This window comes from Lepidochelys olivacea (assembly GCF_965140295.1).
Source record: "Lepidochelys olivacea isolate rLepOli2 genome assembly, chromosome: 1".
Classification (NCBI taxonomy): domain Eukaryota; kingdom Metazoa; phylum Chordata; order Testudines; family Cheloniidae; genus Lepidochelys; species Lepidochelys olivacea.
Genome location: NC_140411.1, coordinates 330602206 through 330618548, shown reverse-complemented (window position 1 = coordinate 330618548; position 16343 = coordinate 330602206). Strand labels below are relative to the sequence as shown.

Sequence of the window (16343 nt, the reverse complement as noted above, 5' to 3'; positions counted from 1 at the left end):
TGAACTAAACTAAACTGAGTACAAACCCACCTGAAACCAGGAGTATGCCCTCAGCACAGCTCAGCCCTGCCTCCGCTACTGCTACCCATACAACTGCAACTGTACTGCTGTTTACACTCATGTTAGGTTGATGAAAGCAAATGCTAATGTGTACACAAGCAAGGGAATCACACACCCCTAACTCACAGTGTAGACAAAGACAACTTGAGCCTTCCTAATGACCTAGTAATAATGCTATGCAATGTGCCATAGGAGACATTGCAAACTCAAATCTAATCTGTTTCCTGAGATGGGCTGTCAAAGAAGCTCTAGCCTTTCAGGATGGGGTGCAGCAAGTTCTTCTCATTGCTTATAACCCTGAGATTTGATTAAATGATGTAAATAAGCTCTAAAGTGAGACACAGACAGTCCTGCTTAACTAGAAAGATTGTGTATGTGATGTTGACCCTTGAGAAAGTGAGGGGAAATTCTGGGGTGCTACAGGCCTGATCCTGTGTGGTGGTAAGTGCAGTTGACTTCTATGAAAGTAAAAGATTCAGCACTTTATACAATCTGCTCCAAATGCACTGGAATGGACTGCACAAAGAACAATTCATTTAGATGTGGGCTTACTCAAAAAGATCACCAGTTTGATGTTACTTTTCAAAGCCAGTTTAGTTTACATAATGAAAAAATGTAAATAAAGTTTATATGCAATTTTATCCCATTTTAATTTTAAGTGCTTTAAAATATCTAAAGGACTGCAGCTCAATATGATGTTCCTGGTAATTAACTTTAGAACAACTGAATAATCTTTATCAGAGTTAAAGAGCACATAATCACAAATGTAGTGTAGTAATATTGACTGGACTTGCACAATAAAACATACATGTAAGAAAGTGCAGTATCTCTTTTCTCAATTTTAGACCACCTTACAGTACAGTATGTGATGTAACTCCTCACTTAAAGTCGTCCCGATTAACTTTGTTCATTGTTACGTTGCTGATGAATTAGGGAACAAAGTTGTGCAATGCTCCCTTATAACGCTGTTTAGCAGCCGCCTTCTTTGTCCACTGCTTGCAGGAAGAGCAGTCTATTGCAGCTAACTTGTGGGGGCTTGGAACCAGGGTGGACCGGCAGCCCCCTTCTCTCCTAAGTTCCCTATGCAGCAGCCGCTCAGCAGGCTATCAATTGCAGGCAGTTCAGCTGTCCCTCCCCCCTGCTGCCATGTGAGTGCTCCTGCCCTCTGCCTTGGAGTTGCGGAGAGGGAGAGAAGGGGAGCTAATGTCAGGGTATCCCCCCCCACTTATCCCTTCTCCTTATAGAGTAGGGTGGGGATACAACAGGGCTCAGGACAGAGGGAGCTTGCTGGCCGCAGCTGCTGTCTCAACTTCCTGATATACTTAAAAAGGCAGTGTACTTAGAGTAGGGTCAGTGTACTTAAAGGGGCAATGAGCATTTCTTTCCCTCATACACATGGTGTGCGTCTCCCCTCCCTCCATACGAGCTGCCTTGCAGAGTGTGAGGCTACATTAACGTGTTAACCATAGAGGCCTCAGCCGCATGCTAATTCATCATTTAGCAGTAAGGCATCCCCTGGGAAATATCCCACCCTCTTCCACTCTCTGACTTGACCACCTCAACTTCACAATCATCATTGCTGTATATAGTATTGTTTGTTTAAAACTTATACTGTGTGTGTGTGTGAGTGATATATAAAAAAAGATAGTTTTTTGTCTGATGAAAAAAATGCCCCTGGAACCTAACCCCTCCCCCCCATTTACATTAATTCTTATAGGGAAATTGGATTCGCTTAACAGCGTTTCGCTTAAAGTCTCTTTTTTCAGGAACATAACTACAACATTAAGAGAGGAGTTACTGTATTTTGAACTGTTTCTAAATGCCTCCCAATTTCTAATAAAGATGTATAGTGCACTTGCATTTGGATTCCAGAGAGCTATTAAATGTTTTTACGTAAGTCTTCTGAGGACTATTGTTTGGATAGATTAATTGTTTGCAAAAAAAATAGGCTACTAAAGGGCATAACAACTATATTTTACCTCCAATCATATAAAGCCTTAGTTTAAAAAAGAACTGCCTCTTGCATATTTCATTACCTTAAGTGTTCTCTGGTCCTTGCTGAACAATAAAAGCTTATGGGTATTTGACACTTTGCCTTTTTTTTTTTTGGCACACAGGCATAGAGTTAGAGCAAAGAAATACATACATTTGAATTTGTCATGCCATGGAATTCCATTGCCACCACTAAGTTATTCTCTGACAGGATTTTAAAATAGAGAAACTGAAGTGTCTTATCTTTGATAGTCCTTATATAATACTTCTCCCTCAAGCATCAAACACATCTGTAAAATTAAGACATTAATTTTGTATTTCACATGGATTATTTCACTAGAATTTGCCAAAATAAAGACTAATGTCTACACAAGCTCAAATAATTCAGAGTATGTTAGAAACACAGAAAAATATTCTGTTCAATAGAAAAACATTTGATAGAAATACAGATCAAATTTTAATTTTTCAGAAAAGGGATAGTACATATCTAACGTACATAGCCTTAAATAAATACAAACCCTGATAAAAAGAAAGCAGCATGCCAGATATCTCTGAAGACTGCGCCAATACTGTAAGAGGTGCTTGTACCGTAGCTCTGCACTGTTCCCTCCTGCATGTTATCTGTGGTACTAGAGCCATCTCCTTCCCTATGTACTTCCAAATGTGCTGCTTTCCTTAATTTCCTTCATCAGAAGAGATTAAAATTGGAAGGCATCTTCATAAATGTAATCCATTAGCTCTATAATGTGTTCAGCAATTTTTGTAAGCATGCAAAATATGAGACTTTTCAAAATATATTTTAATCTAGTAATTTACCATTTTGCTTTAATAAATATTTTAAAACATTTAGCACATTATATAATTTCTTCTAAACAAAAATGTAATTTCACTAAACACTAAAGGCTCAAACCCGCAAAAATTACTGTTGAGTAGTCCCACCAATTTCAACAGGATTACTCATAGTAGTAAACCAATTCACTTAAGTGTTGGCAGGATGGGGCCTATGTTTGTGGTTGCACTGTTATTCTTTTAATTTGTGCCTCAAACAGGAAGATTATTGTTCAGTATTGAATACTGAATAATACAAAGTTTATAGTCATATTTACAGAACAGTCTCTACCAATATTTAGTAACAAACAATTTGAAGCAAAAGGTAAGGTTCAATACATAGCCAAATAAAGACTAAAGTTTTTAACAGCCACTTTTAAAGATTAGTAAACATATAAACAGTACTCAAATTTCTTACAAGACAATGCATAACATCATACTCTGTAGTAGACAAAACCTTGCAAAACGGTTCAGAGATTGTATATTCCAAAATAATTTCATGTACTCATGAACCTAACTCATAGAAAACATTTTAGTATAGACTGTACCTTCTTCTTTTACCCCCTGTGCTAGGTGGTGGTTTAGGAGTTCGTGTTGAAACAATCTGGCAATGCACAGTTCCAAGTAGCAACATTAGCCATATTGGCCCAATTACTTCAGTCAAAGGTATGTTATGTGGGCTTGCTGCTGTATAGTATAATACTATTGCGGTAACTGCAAAAAGGGGAAAAGAATATTCAATTCAAAGTCTGAATTGTCTTGAAATACTTTACTGGTCAACAAACATGGATATTTCACAAAATTAAAAAACTGTTCACATCTGTAGAGATCTTTTTACACATCCTAACTGCTCTTCACCTAACTCACTCAAGCTAAATATATCCTTGGATACAACTTGCATTGCTAAATGACAGGTTGCAGATTCTACTCTCATCTTAGAAGTAGAACCACACCCATTCTGATATCTTAATTATATGGTGCAAATATAGATGTCATTTCTGACCCAGACACATGGAAACAATTTTCAGGTCTGGTGATCTCAGAGGTTAATTGGAAGAAATCTTTAAATAGGATTACTATAAGAATTAAAAATTACTTACAACTATAGGACAGTATCACTTATTCATACTGTCACATCTATTACAAATTTATTTTCTTCTGTATGTAGACCACAGCATGTTTACACATTTTGGAATTGTAATAAAATGGATCAATGTATTTGATTTTATGGGACATTTTTGATTATATCTCACAAACACCACATGAGCCCTCTGAACTAGAATGTCAGCTTGTTACATGGAAAATGTCTTGGTGCAACTATTTCTTACAGTTGGTCAGAAGAAACCTATATAAACTGAATATTCATGGCTGAAGAAATGTGTCACCTGTGAAAACATTTAAACTAGAAAGTGTTCATGCTTCCAAGAAAATTCTTGAGGTGCATGAGCTCATGGAATCCAACACTCAGAATAAAGCTCATATATAATTTATTAAAACTGGCCTCTGTGCTGAAAGTTATGAACAAACTCATTTCTTTAGAAACAGCAAATATCAACTGAATAGGAGATGACAGGATCAAACCTGATCATACAGCCACAGTGAACATTTTTTTCATTTTACATTTCCTAGTTGCTCGTCTTCTAGAGTTAAGTAAAACATATTGTACATCTACAGAGAAAGATTTCTCTAATTCTGTCAGAGTCCTATCACCCACATTGTCAGATGCAATGAAAGCAGATCTGGACAGTACACTTTCCCTTGCTGCCATGACAAAAGATATGGTGACACAAGTAAGTGTCTGTAATTCCCTTTGGAAAGAAGGCACAAGTCCATGTACCACTGCTATCTTGGCCATGCTTGGGCAATAAGCATCATCCTGGCTGATCATCTTCACAATCTTCCATATTTAGGTGAGCAGATATCCCGTTTTTATAGGCACAGTCCCATTTTTGGGGACTTTTTCATATACAGGGTCCTATTACCACCCACTCCCTGTCCCAATTTTTCACAGTTGCTATCTGGTCACCCCATCCACATGAGAGGTAATGGTCAGAAAGCATACATCAGCTCTGTACCCCAATGTAGGAGGAATGTATCTGTTAGAGAGTGATCATCTGCTGCTGCTCTTGAACAAAAAGAAGGGTACTTAGTGTTAAATCTTCTGTAAACAGATCTTTATCTGAAGTACCCCAAAGTAGCTATGAAGCCCCGAAGTACCATTTGTGCATCTGGGAAAAGTCTCTGTGTAGTTGGTCCACTGACTCATTGAGAGACCCTGCCACCTCTAATATACTGTTATACTGTCTGTGGCTGCTTGAACCACTGATCTTTGCACTGGAGTACTGAATGATCTGACCAGAGAAAGGAATGATCTGAGTGCCAACAAATTGCTCTTAACTCCAGAACACGGATATGAAGGCAAGACTCCCGGTGATTCCAGAGACCTCTTGTTAAAAATCTCCAATTAGAGGCACAGGGGCACAGATACACCTACAGTGGAGCACACATAGGGACACTACTCAAAGAAGAGCTTTTGGATGCATCTGTTCAGCCCTGGATCCAGGATGGGATGAAGACCTCCATCTTCCTTTGGAATTAGGAAATAGTGGGAGTAGGAACCCCAGTTTTTGAGATTTTCCTGAACCTCCTCTACTGCTCCATCCATTAATAGAGTGTAGGATTTCTCTTCTTAACACCAGTTTGAGAGAAGAATCCATGAAAAGAGAGGGAGGAGACGCTGATCTGGAGGGAAGATTTCAAACTGTCCTTTTATAATATCCAAAACCCATTTGTCTACAGTATCTTTTGCCACTTGCTGTAAACATGACAAAGAGTCTCCAATTGTTCAGGGAACTGAATTCAAGGTTGTTTTGTTGCTCTTGAACTTCATGTCACATCTGCACTTTAACTGCAGTACAGAAGTAATGGAGGACAAATTCCTTTCTCTCATCATGGATTTAAAGGGACATCTTTTATATTGCTACTGAGAAGCCGTGACTGCCATTGTTGCTGCCGGTAGTGTTGTCTGCCTTTGTTGAAATACAAAGATGAAGAATAAGGTGGACAATGTTGCCTTTGCTATTTGCCTTTGCTATTTGAAAGCAGGTATAGGAATTTCCCTCTTAAAAGGTTGCAAGAAACCCTGATGTATAGCTGTTGATCCTATCTCTTTCATTTTCTCTAAGAGTCCATTTGTTTTAGAACTAAAGTCCATCCCCTTCAAGTGCAAGGTCTTCAATGTTTGACCTTGTTTCAAAGATTAATTTTAATGTAACATGCATGATACTGTAGTAAATTCTTCTAAATGAAGATGGCCATTATCTTTGAAAACTCATGGTGACCCAAGGAAGCCCCGGACGACTGGAAAAAGGCTAATGTAGTGCCCATCTTTAAAAAAGGGAAGAAGGAGGATCCTGGGAACTACAGGCGAGTCAGCCTCACCTCAGTCCCTGGAAAAATCATGGAGCAGGTCCTCAAGGAATCAATTCTGAAGCACTTAGAGGAGAGGAAAGTGATCAGGAACAGTCAGCATGGATTCACCAAGGGCAAGTCATGCCTGACTAATCTAATTGCCTCCTATGACGAGATAACTGGCTCTGTGGATGAGGGGAAAACGGTGGACGTGTTGTTCCTTGACCTTAGCAAAGCTTTTGACACGGTCTCCCACAGTATTCTTGCCAGCAAGTTAAAGAAGTATGGGCTGGATGAATGCACTATAAGGTGGGTAGAAAGTTGGCTAGATTGTCGGGCTCAACGGGTAGTGATCAATGGCTCCATGTCTAGTTGGCAGCCGGTATCAAGTGGAGTGCCCCAAGGGTCGGTCCTGGGGCCGGTTTTGTTCAATATCTTCATAAATGATCTGGAGGATGGTGTGGATTGCACCCTCAGCAAGTTTGCAGATGACACTAAACTGGGAGGAGAGGTAGATATGCTGGAGGGTAGGGATAGGATACTGAGGGCCCTAGACAAATTAGAGGACTGGGCCAAAAGAAATCTCATGAGGTTCAACAAGGACAAGTGCAGAGTCCTGCATTTAGGATGGAAGCACCCCATGCACCGCTACAGACTAGGGACCGAATGGCTCGGCAGCAGTTCTGCAGAAAAGGACCTAAGGGTTACAGTGGACGAGAAGTTGGATATGAGTCAACAGTGTGCCCTTGTTGCCAAGAAGGCCAATGGCATTTTGGGATGTATAAGTAGGGGCATTGCCAGCAGATCGAGGGACGTGATCGTTCCCCTCTATTCGACATTGGTGAGGCCTCATCTGGAGTACTGTGTCCAGTTTTGGGCCCCACACTACAAGAAGGATGTGGAAAAATTGGAAAGAGTCCAGCGGAGGGCAACAAACAGGGGACTGGAACACATGACTTCTGAGGAGAGGCTGAGGAACTGGGATTGTTTAGTCTGCGGAAGAGAAGAATGAGGGGGGATTTGATAGCTGCTTTCAACTACCTGAAAGGGGGTTCCAAAGAGGATGGATCTCGACTGTTCTCAGTGGTAGCAGATGACAGAACGAGGAGTAATGGTCTCAAGTTGCAGTGGGGGAGGTTTAGGTTGGATATTAGGAAAAACTTTCACTAGGAGGGTAGTGAAACACTGGAATGCGTTACCTAGGGAGGTGGTGGAATCTCCTTCCTTAGAGGTTTTTAAGGTCAGGCTTGACAAAGCCCTGGCTGGGATGATTTAGTTGGGGATTGGTCCTGCTTTGAGCAGGGGGTTGGACTAGATGACCTCCTGAGGTCCCTTCCAACCCTGATATTCTATGATTCTATGAAGCGTATATACATTTATTCAATAGTTTAAAAAAAAGGAAGGTCCATTTGTGGATATTTGTTGGGACACATATTTGCATGGTTTTGCAGCATGTTAACATACTTTTAATCTGATTTTAGGTTAGTGAACATATTACATGAAAAAATACACCCAACTATCCCCAGACTGCATCTATCCAGAGTAAAATCTCTCCAGTGATTTAAAATATACCCAGAATGCACAGCTAATTATAGATCCTAAATGCAACATTAATTATGAATTTTAAATACACTTAGAAACAGGGTATACATAAAGGCAAGCAAAAGGAAATAGTACTGGGAAGTGGAACTAGAAATTTGGGCAGCAGTGAAAAATGGTGGAGAAGAGCTACTGGAAGGGTGCTGACGAAGTTATTTTCCTCAGGGCTCAGAGTTCTAGCATTCCCTGGATGTTCAGAAAACTCTTAATATTCATATTCATCATAGAGAGAATGGAAGCACAGCACAGATTTCACTGTTCAAGTGGAAGGGGAGCTAGAATGGCTTTAAGCCTCCATTATGCCCTCCCAATCCTGGGTTGTTCCATGCCCCCCTGTGTAATTTGAAGCCTCTCCCTGATGCCTACTGGCCACAATGCTGTGTGCTACCATCAATGCTCTCTTCCCCACATTTTTCAGGACTTACGAGGGGGTCTTTGGAAAGCAGCCTTTAGCTGGGGTTAGCTGTGTAAATTAAAGGTGCATTATTAGGACTGCTCAGCATTTTGAAAATAGTGTATCTTGTCAGTACTGAGTGAACTTGACAAGATACAGTATTTTCAATATTGTTAAAAACAAATGTTTGCCGTTATATTATCTTATTATCCAATTATACCTTGTAGAAGGTAAAGAACAAGCAGCCAGAAAAATATGACGTTTGATGTCACTTGTAACCACCACCTACAGAAGAATGGAAAGAAAACTACTCGAACAATTCCTTTTCGGGTCAGAGAGGTCCAAGGACTTTCAGGTTTTGCTTTAGCAAAGGCAGATCCTAAAATTAAAAGACAACTGAAGTTATTCTTAAATACACTTATCTAATAAAGTTTTGGTTATCATTTTAGTACAATATAATCACAAAGCTGTCTTGTGTATAAATGCATCCATATAGTACATATATATACACACACATGCACCAACCAGGTTGTATAAAGGCAACCTACTTCAGGATTCAAAATTTCAAATCCACCTCCAGTACCTTGTAAAATAAAGCAATCATTAAGGATTTTTGTTGAAAAGTGAAAGTTTGTTTTCAACTGCATGATTTTATTTTGCTCTATTAGAATAAAGTTACTCCTATGTGTTATGGATAACTTAGTTTTTCTACCTGAATTACCTAAAACACATTACAAATAGTCAAATGACCAGGAATTTAAGATTTACATAGACTTGGCTAAAGATACATTTTATGGACACAACTGTTAAATACACTAGCAACCAACTGGCAAACACACACTTTTGGAGACTTTGGGTAGTAATGTGGTAGACTGTATGGGCAACATAGGCATGCAATTTTCTCATGTGCTAAAACTTTATATTTCCATATAACGTTCCTAGATTCTGTGGATCATCACAGTCTCTCCCACGGTCAGCATTTTGAAAACAAAGCATCTTTCACTAAGATACTGAAAAGCAAATAACGTAATAAAATAATCAGGGCTTGAAAAATCCACTTGCTAGTGGTGAGAGAAGTTTTTCCTGATGAATGTGGTTTCTAAGCCATCAATTTCTGCAGAATCACAGCAGTCAAGAAACGCTATGCATTGTGATAGGGTAGAGTATCAAAGATCTCTTTCCTCCTCCCCTTAACTCTTCCCAAGAAGTTCTGTGGGGGTCTCAAAGAAAGAGAAAACAAAGCACCTTAACAACAAATTGAGAAGGATGAAAGTTCAAGTTTACCAGTTATCTACTAGCTAGGCAGAGGCTGATACTTGAAGCCACTAAGCAGGGTCCAGGAACAACACCCTGGTGGAAATCCCAACACCTTCTCTTTTCCCAGAAAATTGATGCGACAGGGGATGGGTTTCCCACCAGTGTGATGCCCCTGGACCTTGTTGGTGGAAACCCCACCCTTATTTTTCATGTCTACATCTGGCTAATATTTAAAACTGGATAGCAGACGTCTGGTTAGTGTTTCAAGCCTAAACAGATACTTTAATAGACATAATCCTATTAAAAAAAAGAATATGCTGGTGAGGAGATAAAAATGTGAGCATACATAGGATCCATATCTTCTATATGGAAAAATCAGGAACAATAAAATATCCTTCCCTGCACCCATAACGATAAATCTGTTTCTACCTTACACCAGTGGGAAAGGTTTGGAAGTCTCAGCACTAGTTTAAGACCTCAGAAGCAACTATTTGTTACATTACTTTAGCAGGTAGTATGTTCATTGTACTTAGTTCAACCATGGTCATAATTAATTGTACATTTTATGCATTTGTTCGTATACATGTAGAATATTTTTTCCTGAAAAAAAAACCCCCAAAGCATTTTTTAAAAAAATCATCAGAAATAAAGAGTTTTTTTCCAGGATCCACAAAATCTTGCTTAAAAGCACTGTACCTCGATATATAGCTCTACATTTTGGTTAACTAAAACAAAAGGAATTTTCCATCGTGATACATGCGCTTTACTGAAGGGCATAATAATAAATGTATGTGTAAGAGGGGGATAATTATACTTCCTTTTTTAAAACACTGAGATCTATTGATGAAAAGCACTACATAAGAACTTAGTAGTATTATTATTGGCAGTTTGCTGCAATGCCTAACCCTGTGAATTAATTCTAGAATTTCTCAGGGTGGCTGACCCCCGTAACTGAAGTAGGTCCATCTTCCCTATGCCAGAACAGGTGCTCCCAGTTGGGCAAATTAAGGGGGCAGGGCTGCACCTGCAGTTACAAAGGTCAGACAGAGAGCCAGTGATGCAGAAATGGCTGAGAGAGAGCTAGGAAGATGCAGGAAGCAGAACTGCCTGGGAAGGGAAGAAGTGAGAACCTAAAATGTAAATGGTCCGCTGCAGAACTGTTTGTGTAAGTTTGGATAATAAACCTGCCTGAGAGATACTGTGGGTGTGGTAATGGAGTCCATAGCAAGTTGGGGAGAAGCCGTCCTTCTGATACGTGGAAGAGAAGGCTAGCACTGAAATTGGCCCCGGTACAGGGGAGAGCGAAAAGGATTACTGGTGCCAAGAAAAAAAAAAGGGAAATTGAAGCCCCAGCATTGACTGAGCCCACCTAGTTTGGCTGATTAAGGAAGATGGAGGAGATGATACATCTATTGATGATAGCACAGCAGCAACAGGAACAGCAAAGACCCAAGCTATGCTCCTACAGTTGATAAACAGGCTAGAGAAGCAACAGAGGCACAACTTGCTGCTCAACAGCACTGGCTAGAGGCCCCCCCCTCCAGCAACAGGAATGGCTACAGAAGCAGTTGGGTCAAGAGACCCAGGGGAACCTGCTTGGTGATGGAGAGGGAAGCTCAGGTCACCTAGTCCCTTGCCTGGTGAAGCTGGGCCAGACGATAACCCCCAGGCCTTCCTCCATTCCTTGGAGACAGTGGCAAGTGTAATGGTCAGGAAGGAGTCAATTTGGATAGCTTACACAGCACTGTTCCTGATAGGCAAGTATTATACAGACAAAATTGCACAGGATCGTTTCAGGCGACAAGATGTCACGTTTATTATAACACAATTTGACTTATGACCAATAACTAATATCTAATACCTATGTATACACACACACACACACACACCAAATACTCTGCAGCTGCTAGATAGTTACCAGTCCTGAATGTAGCTTGAGTTTGTGGCTTGGGTTCGTAGCTTGTGGTGGCTAACTGGCCAGGAAACCCAGGCACAAGGAAGAGCTGGGTCTCTACTGGGCATGCACCAATGCCCTTCCATGTTGGCAGCAGAATGTTACCCTCCAAAGTCTTCCATCTCACCCATCCTTTTTGTAGGCTTTAGTTTGAATCCAGAGTCTATAGGTCTTGCTGTGTCACGCTGCCTCTGGGTTCGGTGTGATTGATCACCCTTCAATTGCAGACATGACTTTCAGCCTAGGACCTGGCTTTGATGTTTCTTCAACTGTACTTTTATTCTTTTCTTTTTAGGGTGGACTCTTTCTTGCTTTGTCAGGGCTGTTGTCTACATCTTCAGCTGTTGGTATTTACACTTTATTTCATCAGGACAGGCTGGGGCTGGAGGTTGATTCCATCATCCATACATACCTCATTCACACATCTAAACTACACTAATAAGATTACATCGGCTTTTGCAAAAATGAAGGTTTTGCAGCAAGCTTTTACAAAATGGAGTGAGCATTTTAAAATGGAGTTTGGGACAAGTTAAAATGGAGTTTGAGTTACAATATGGACAAGTGTAAGGAATGGCAAACAGTGAACAGAAGTTACAATGTTGAAACGGTGTAAGTTTCAGTGATTTAAGCAGCAATTGGATTGAAAGTGAAACTCAATTAGCCAGTTATTGGGGTAACCGGTTTTATGAATGAATGTTGTTTCATTCATAAAACTTTGCTTATGAAGTTATATTAATAAAGTGAACAATTAAAAACAATTTCATTGATCAGTTCTACATAAGGCACAGGCAGTATACCAAGCAGTAAGTGACAAGCAGATAGGCTCCTATCCTGAGGTGAAGGCTGCCATCTTAGATAGACTAGGACTGACTTCAGAAGTGTATAACAACGGTTTTGGGCTGAACCATTTCCATGGGGGCCATGATCACAGGTAGAGGTCAAAGATTACAAGACCTCATGGCTTGGTGACTATGTCCAGAGACCAGTTCAATTGAGAAAATCATGAACCAAATCATCCTGGAACAAATTTTTAAAAGGTCCTACTCAAGTGAGCCGATTTAGACAATGCCAGCATATCTTAGTGTGGGAGGCAGTCAAATGGGCAGAAGCCTTCTCTGTGGCTGAAGGAGATGAGCAGCCTGAATGATATGGCAGAGTAAGAGTGACCCAGCCGGAAGCTCTCAAATAGCCCAAAACAGGGGGCTATTTGAGTAAGAGAAAGACCCAGTGAGGCAGAACTGACTGAGAGAAAGCTAGGAAGCTGCAGGACTGCCAGAGTTTGGGAGAAGAGACAGCAAGAGCCCAATATCTAAAGAGTGAGCTGAAGAATTTTTTGTTCGTTTGTTTTAAGTTTGGACAATAAACCTGCCCAAAAGAGCGTTAGTCTGTAACAAGCTGGGGAGAAGTCCTGCCTTGTTTCATAGGTCTACAGATGATAAAGCTTCCCAAGCATAACGGAGTAATACATTTTAGATGTTTCTAAATATAGCCTGTACTCCAGACTTCTGAAGCAATGGACATTTACAGATATTATCACCATGAATCCCATGTCGTCTTATAGTTACAGTGCTTTTAAATAGATTTTTGTTCATATAATATTATGTATAAACACATATGACCCCTAGTCCTAGACCAGGACCCTAGTATACTAGTTGCTATATAAACATAGAACGGAAAGGTGAAAATTTAATTGATTCCTATTCTCAAATATAATTAATTTAATGCAAACGTATTTTAAGACATCTATTGAAAAGCATGAAGAGCTATAAAGTAAAACTAATATAAAACAAAAATAAAAACACTGACACATATATAGGACTATATATAGTCTGTTCCAACCAAAGGATCTGGTACAGGGTAAAACCCACCACCATTCAGGCAAGTCACTAACAAATGAGAGAGATCAATTCCCAGTTAACACAACCCCTAGGGATGAAAAGGAGGTAACAACATGTAAGAGAACAGAAGAGAGGGATGATGGTTCTAAAAGGATAGCCTGCCAAAAATAAATGGGATCTGCACTGCGTCAAAGACGGTCTCAGGAAGACTTGTTTCGAAGAGAGCTCCACAGCCTCAACTGAGACACTCCTGTCCCTGACCCAGTTGGAGAGCGAGCATGCCCTGCCTGATTTTAACTGTGGAGCAGAGGCATAAGGGTCACAGATGATTACGTCAGTACTTAGGGACTGTGAGGGGCTTTATACAATACTATGACCTTGAATTGTTTTCATTCTGATCATAATCTATGGATATTTCCACAGTGCCTAACACAATGGGGTTCTGGTCCAAGACTAGGGCTCCTAGATGGAACAATAATACAAATAAAATAAACAGCTCTGCAGTGCTAGCCACTCATATTCCTGGGAAGAACTACTCCTCTGTAGATTTCACTTTCAAATACTTAACAAAATACCAATAAATCTGGTCCTTCAGCTTTATATTGCCAAACAAACATTGCATTTCATGTTTCACTTAAAATAACTACAGGGTATTACAAGCTAACAACAATCCTTAGGTCTCTGAGTTTATTCACCCAAGGATATGGTTATTACTGAGTTAGCAGAAAATACTCATGCTATACTGAAATGGTCTCCACCGTCTCTCCCTTTCTTTGTTCCCAAAACCATTAGTCTTTTTTAAAACTGACTTGTGTTTATTTTTTGTTGCTCCTTTACTTTGTACTCCCATCTTATCCTTTTAAAAAGTGAATGGGAGCAGCCCTTCATCAATTGAGACACTCCATCAATTGAGCTACTCTGAAATGGGAACACAGGCACTTCTCAGGGGCACAGCTCAGTTTTCAAAACTCCTCAGAGCTCCTGTTGTGTCACATAGGGACCAGCCCCATTTTGCTGCCATCTCCTGATTCTGACTGACCCCTCACAGAGCCTCACAGGATTGCTCAGCATTTAGTATTTAAAAGGGAGTTGAAAGAGAGGAAGATGAAAAGAGGCGTTGGTGTGAAAAGAGGGGAGAAGGGAAGCTAAAAATATAGTAAAAGTTACTTATTGGGGGGGAGTGTAAACCTTCCCAGGGTCAAGGAGCAACAGAGATTCTGAAATCAGAGTGAGGCTGGTAAGTGACAGGGTGATATGCACACGTCTGTATATGCATTTAGATTAGGAGTTCCAAAGGCAGCAGCCAGTCAGGACAAGGACTTGTACTCTGAGGCTAAGAGCTGTTATTAGCCAATAAGTATGATCAGATACACCTGTTTTACAGGCAAGAAATAACTATACAGCATCTCCAAACACCTTCTCAGACTATGCTCAAGCTTACTCCTTGAAGTGCCCTTATCAGGATTTCTTGAACTTTCCTCTGAAGTTTCTTAAAATGGACACTATCAGATAGAAAACAATTAGTAATTGTTTCCTCTTTTCTTAAGTCTACGGCTATAATAAATCTACATGATCAACTACAGCTACAATTTAAGGAAACTAAACTGATTTAATTTTAATTTCGATGTAAATAGGAGACAACTGTTTTCTGGTGATATATGCTATTATGTGCCATCAATGCCCCTCTGCCATGTACATTGGCCAAACCAGACAGTCTCTATGCAAAAGAATAAATGGACACAAATCTGACATCAGGAATCATAACATTCAAAAACTGGTAGGAGAACACTTCAGCCTCTCTGGCCACTCAGTAAAAGACTTAAGGGTGGCAATTCTGCAACAGAAAAGCTTCAAAAACAGACTCCAACAAGAAACTGCTGTGTTTGAATTAATATGCAAACTAGATACCATTAACTTGTGTTTGAATAGAGACTGGGAGTGGCTGGGTCATTACACATATTGAATCTATTTCCCCATGTCAAGTATCCTCACACCTTCTTGTCAACTGTCTAAATGGGCCATCTTGATCATCACTACAAAAGTTTTTTTTCTCCTGCTGATAATAGCTCATCTTAATTAATTAGCCTCTTACAGTTTGTATGGCAACTTCTACCTTCTCTGTATCTATCTATATACATCTTCTTACTATATGTTCCGTTCTACGCATCCGATGAAGTGGGCTGTAGCCCATGAAAGCTTATGCTCTAATAAATGTGTTAGTCTCTAAGGTGCCACAAGTACTCCTGTTCTTTTAGCCATAGGGTTTCTTCTCATTTTTATAGTTATACTCCACTCTTCTGCTGCAAGGCTATCAGGATAAAGGCAATTATTTTTATAACTGTCCCCATAAGGTCAAATTACTGACAAATTCAGCATTTACTAGCTCAAGCCCTACCTCTTACAAGATCAACATCTATGAGGTCTGGCTTCACATGTCCTGTTTTCTTTGGCTTGTTCCTCAGACCCTGTAATATGCAAAAAATATTAGAACATAAACACCAAAACAGAAGATATACATTAGCTAAAAATAGGAATGGGGTCAGTAATTGTCTTTCACTTTTTTTGAAAAAATTGAAGAAAATGCCAAATTCACAATTTGAAATCTAAAGTAACAAGTACTCCAAAGAACAATGTACCAGGTATTAAATAAAAACAATGTGTTATAGTAAAGCCACGATGGGGTATAAAAACATTTTACAACTGATCGGATAACGTAATGAAAATTAATCAATTACTGCCCCCTTAGGGTGAGATTTTCAGTAGTGCCTAAAAATTCTTATAGACTACGATAATGCAAAATACTATACACACATTTGCCAGAGTTAGTAATATACTTGGATTGTGGTTTATTATAAAACACTACACCCTTTTTCTCTTTAATTGCAATCTATATATACTATGTAGCTTTTAGTTCTCAAAGGAGTACCAGCTAAAACAACTAATGACAAACAACGTTGTGCTCGGCAATCTGCAGGTCAACGGCAACCTCCTTTTAAGATTGCTAAATCCC

The 16343-nt window shown here is 39.8% G+C and overlaps 1 protein-coding gene across 3 annotated transcripts in view; it reads right to left on the bottom strand.

Moving 5' to 3' along the window:
- The window catches only part of PHTF2 (putative homeodomain transcription factor 2), a 183417-nt gene that overhangs the window by 75606 nt on the left and 91468 nt on the right, over nucleotides 1-16343 (bottom strand). For 2 of the 3 annotated variants that reach the window (XM_084649564.1, XM_084649562.1), the window contains exons 4-7: nucleotides 15729-15798; nucleotides 8505-8663; nucleotides 3429-3594; nucleotides 2571-2735 (exon numbers count right to left, since the gene is read on the bottom strand). In XM_084649564.1, the coding sequence (XP_084505690.1) occupies nucleotides 2571-2735; nucleotides 3429-3594; nucleotides 8505-8663; nucleotides 15729-15798 (560 nt within the window). The remainder of the gene's footprint in view (nucleotides 1-2570; nucleotides 2736-3428; nucleotides 3595-8504; nucleotides 8664-15728; nucleotides 15799-16343) is intronic. The other variant, XM_084649563.1, reaches the window with a different exon arrangement.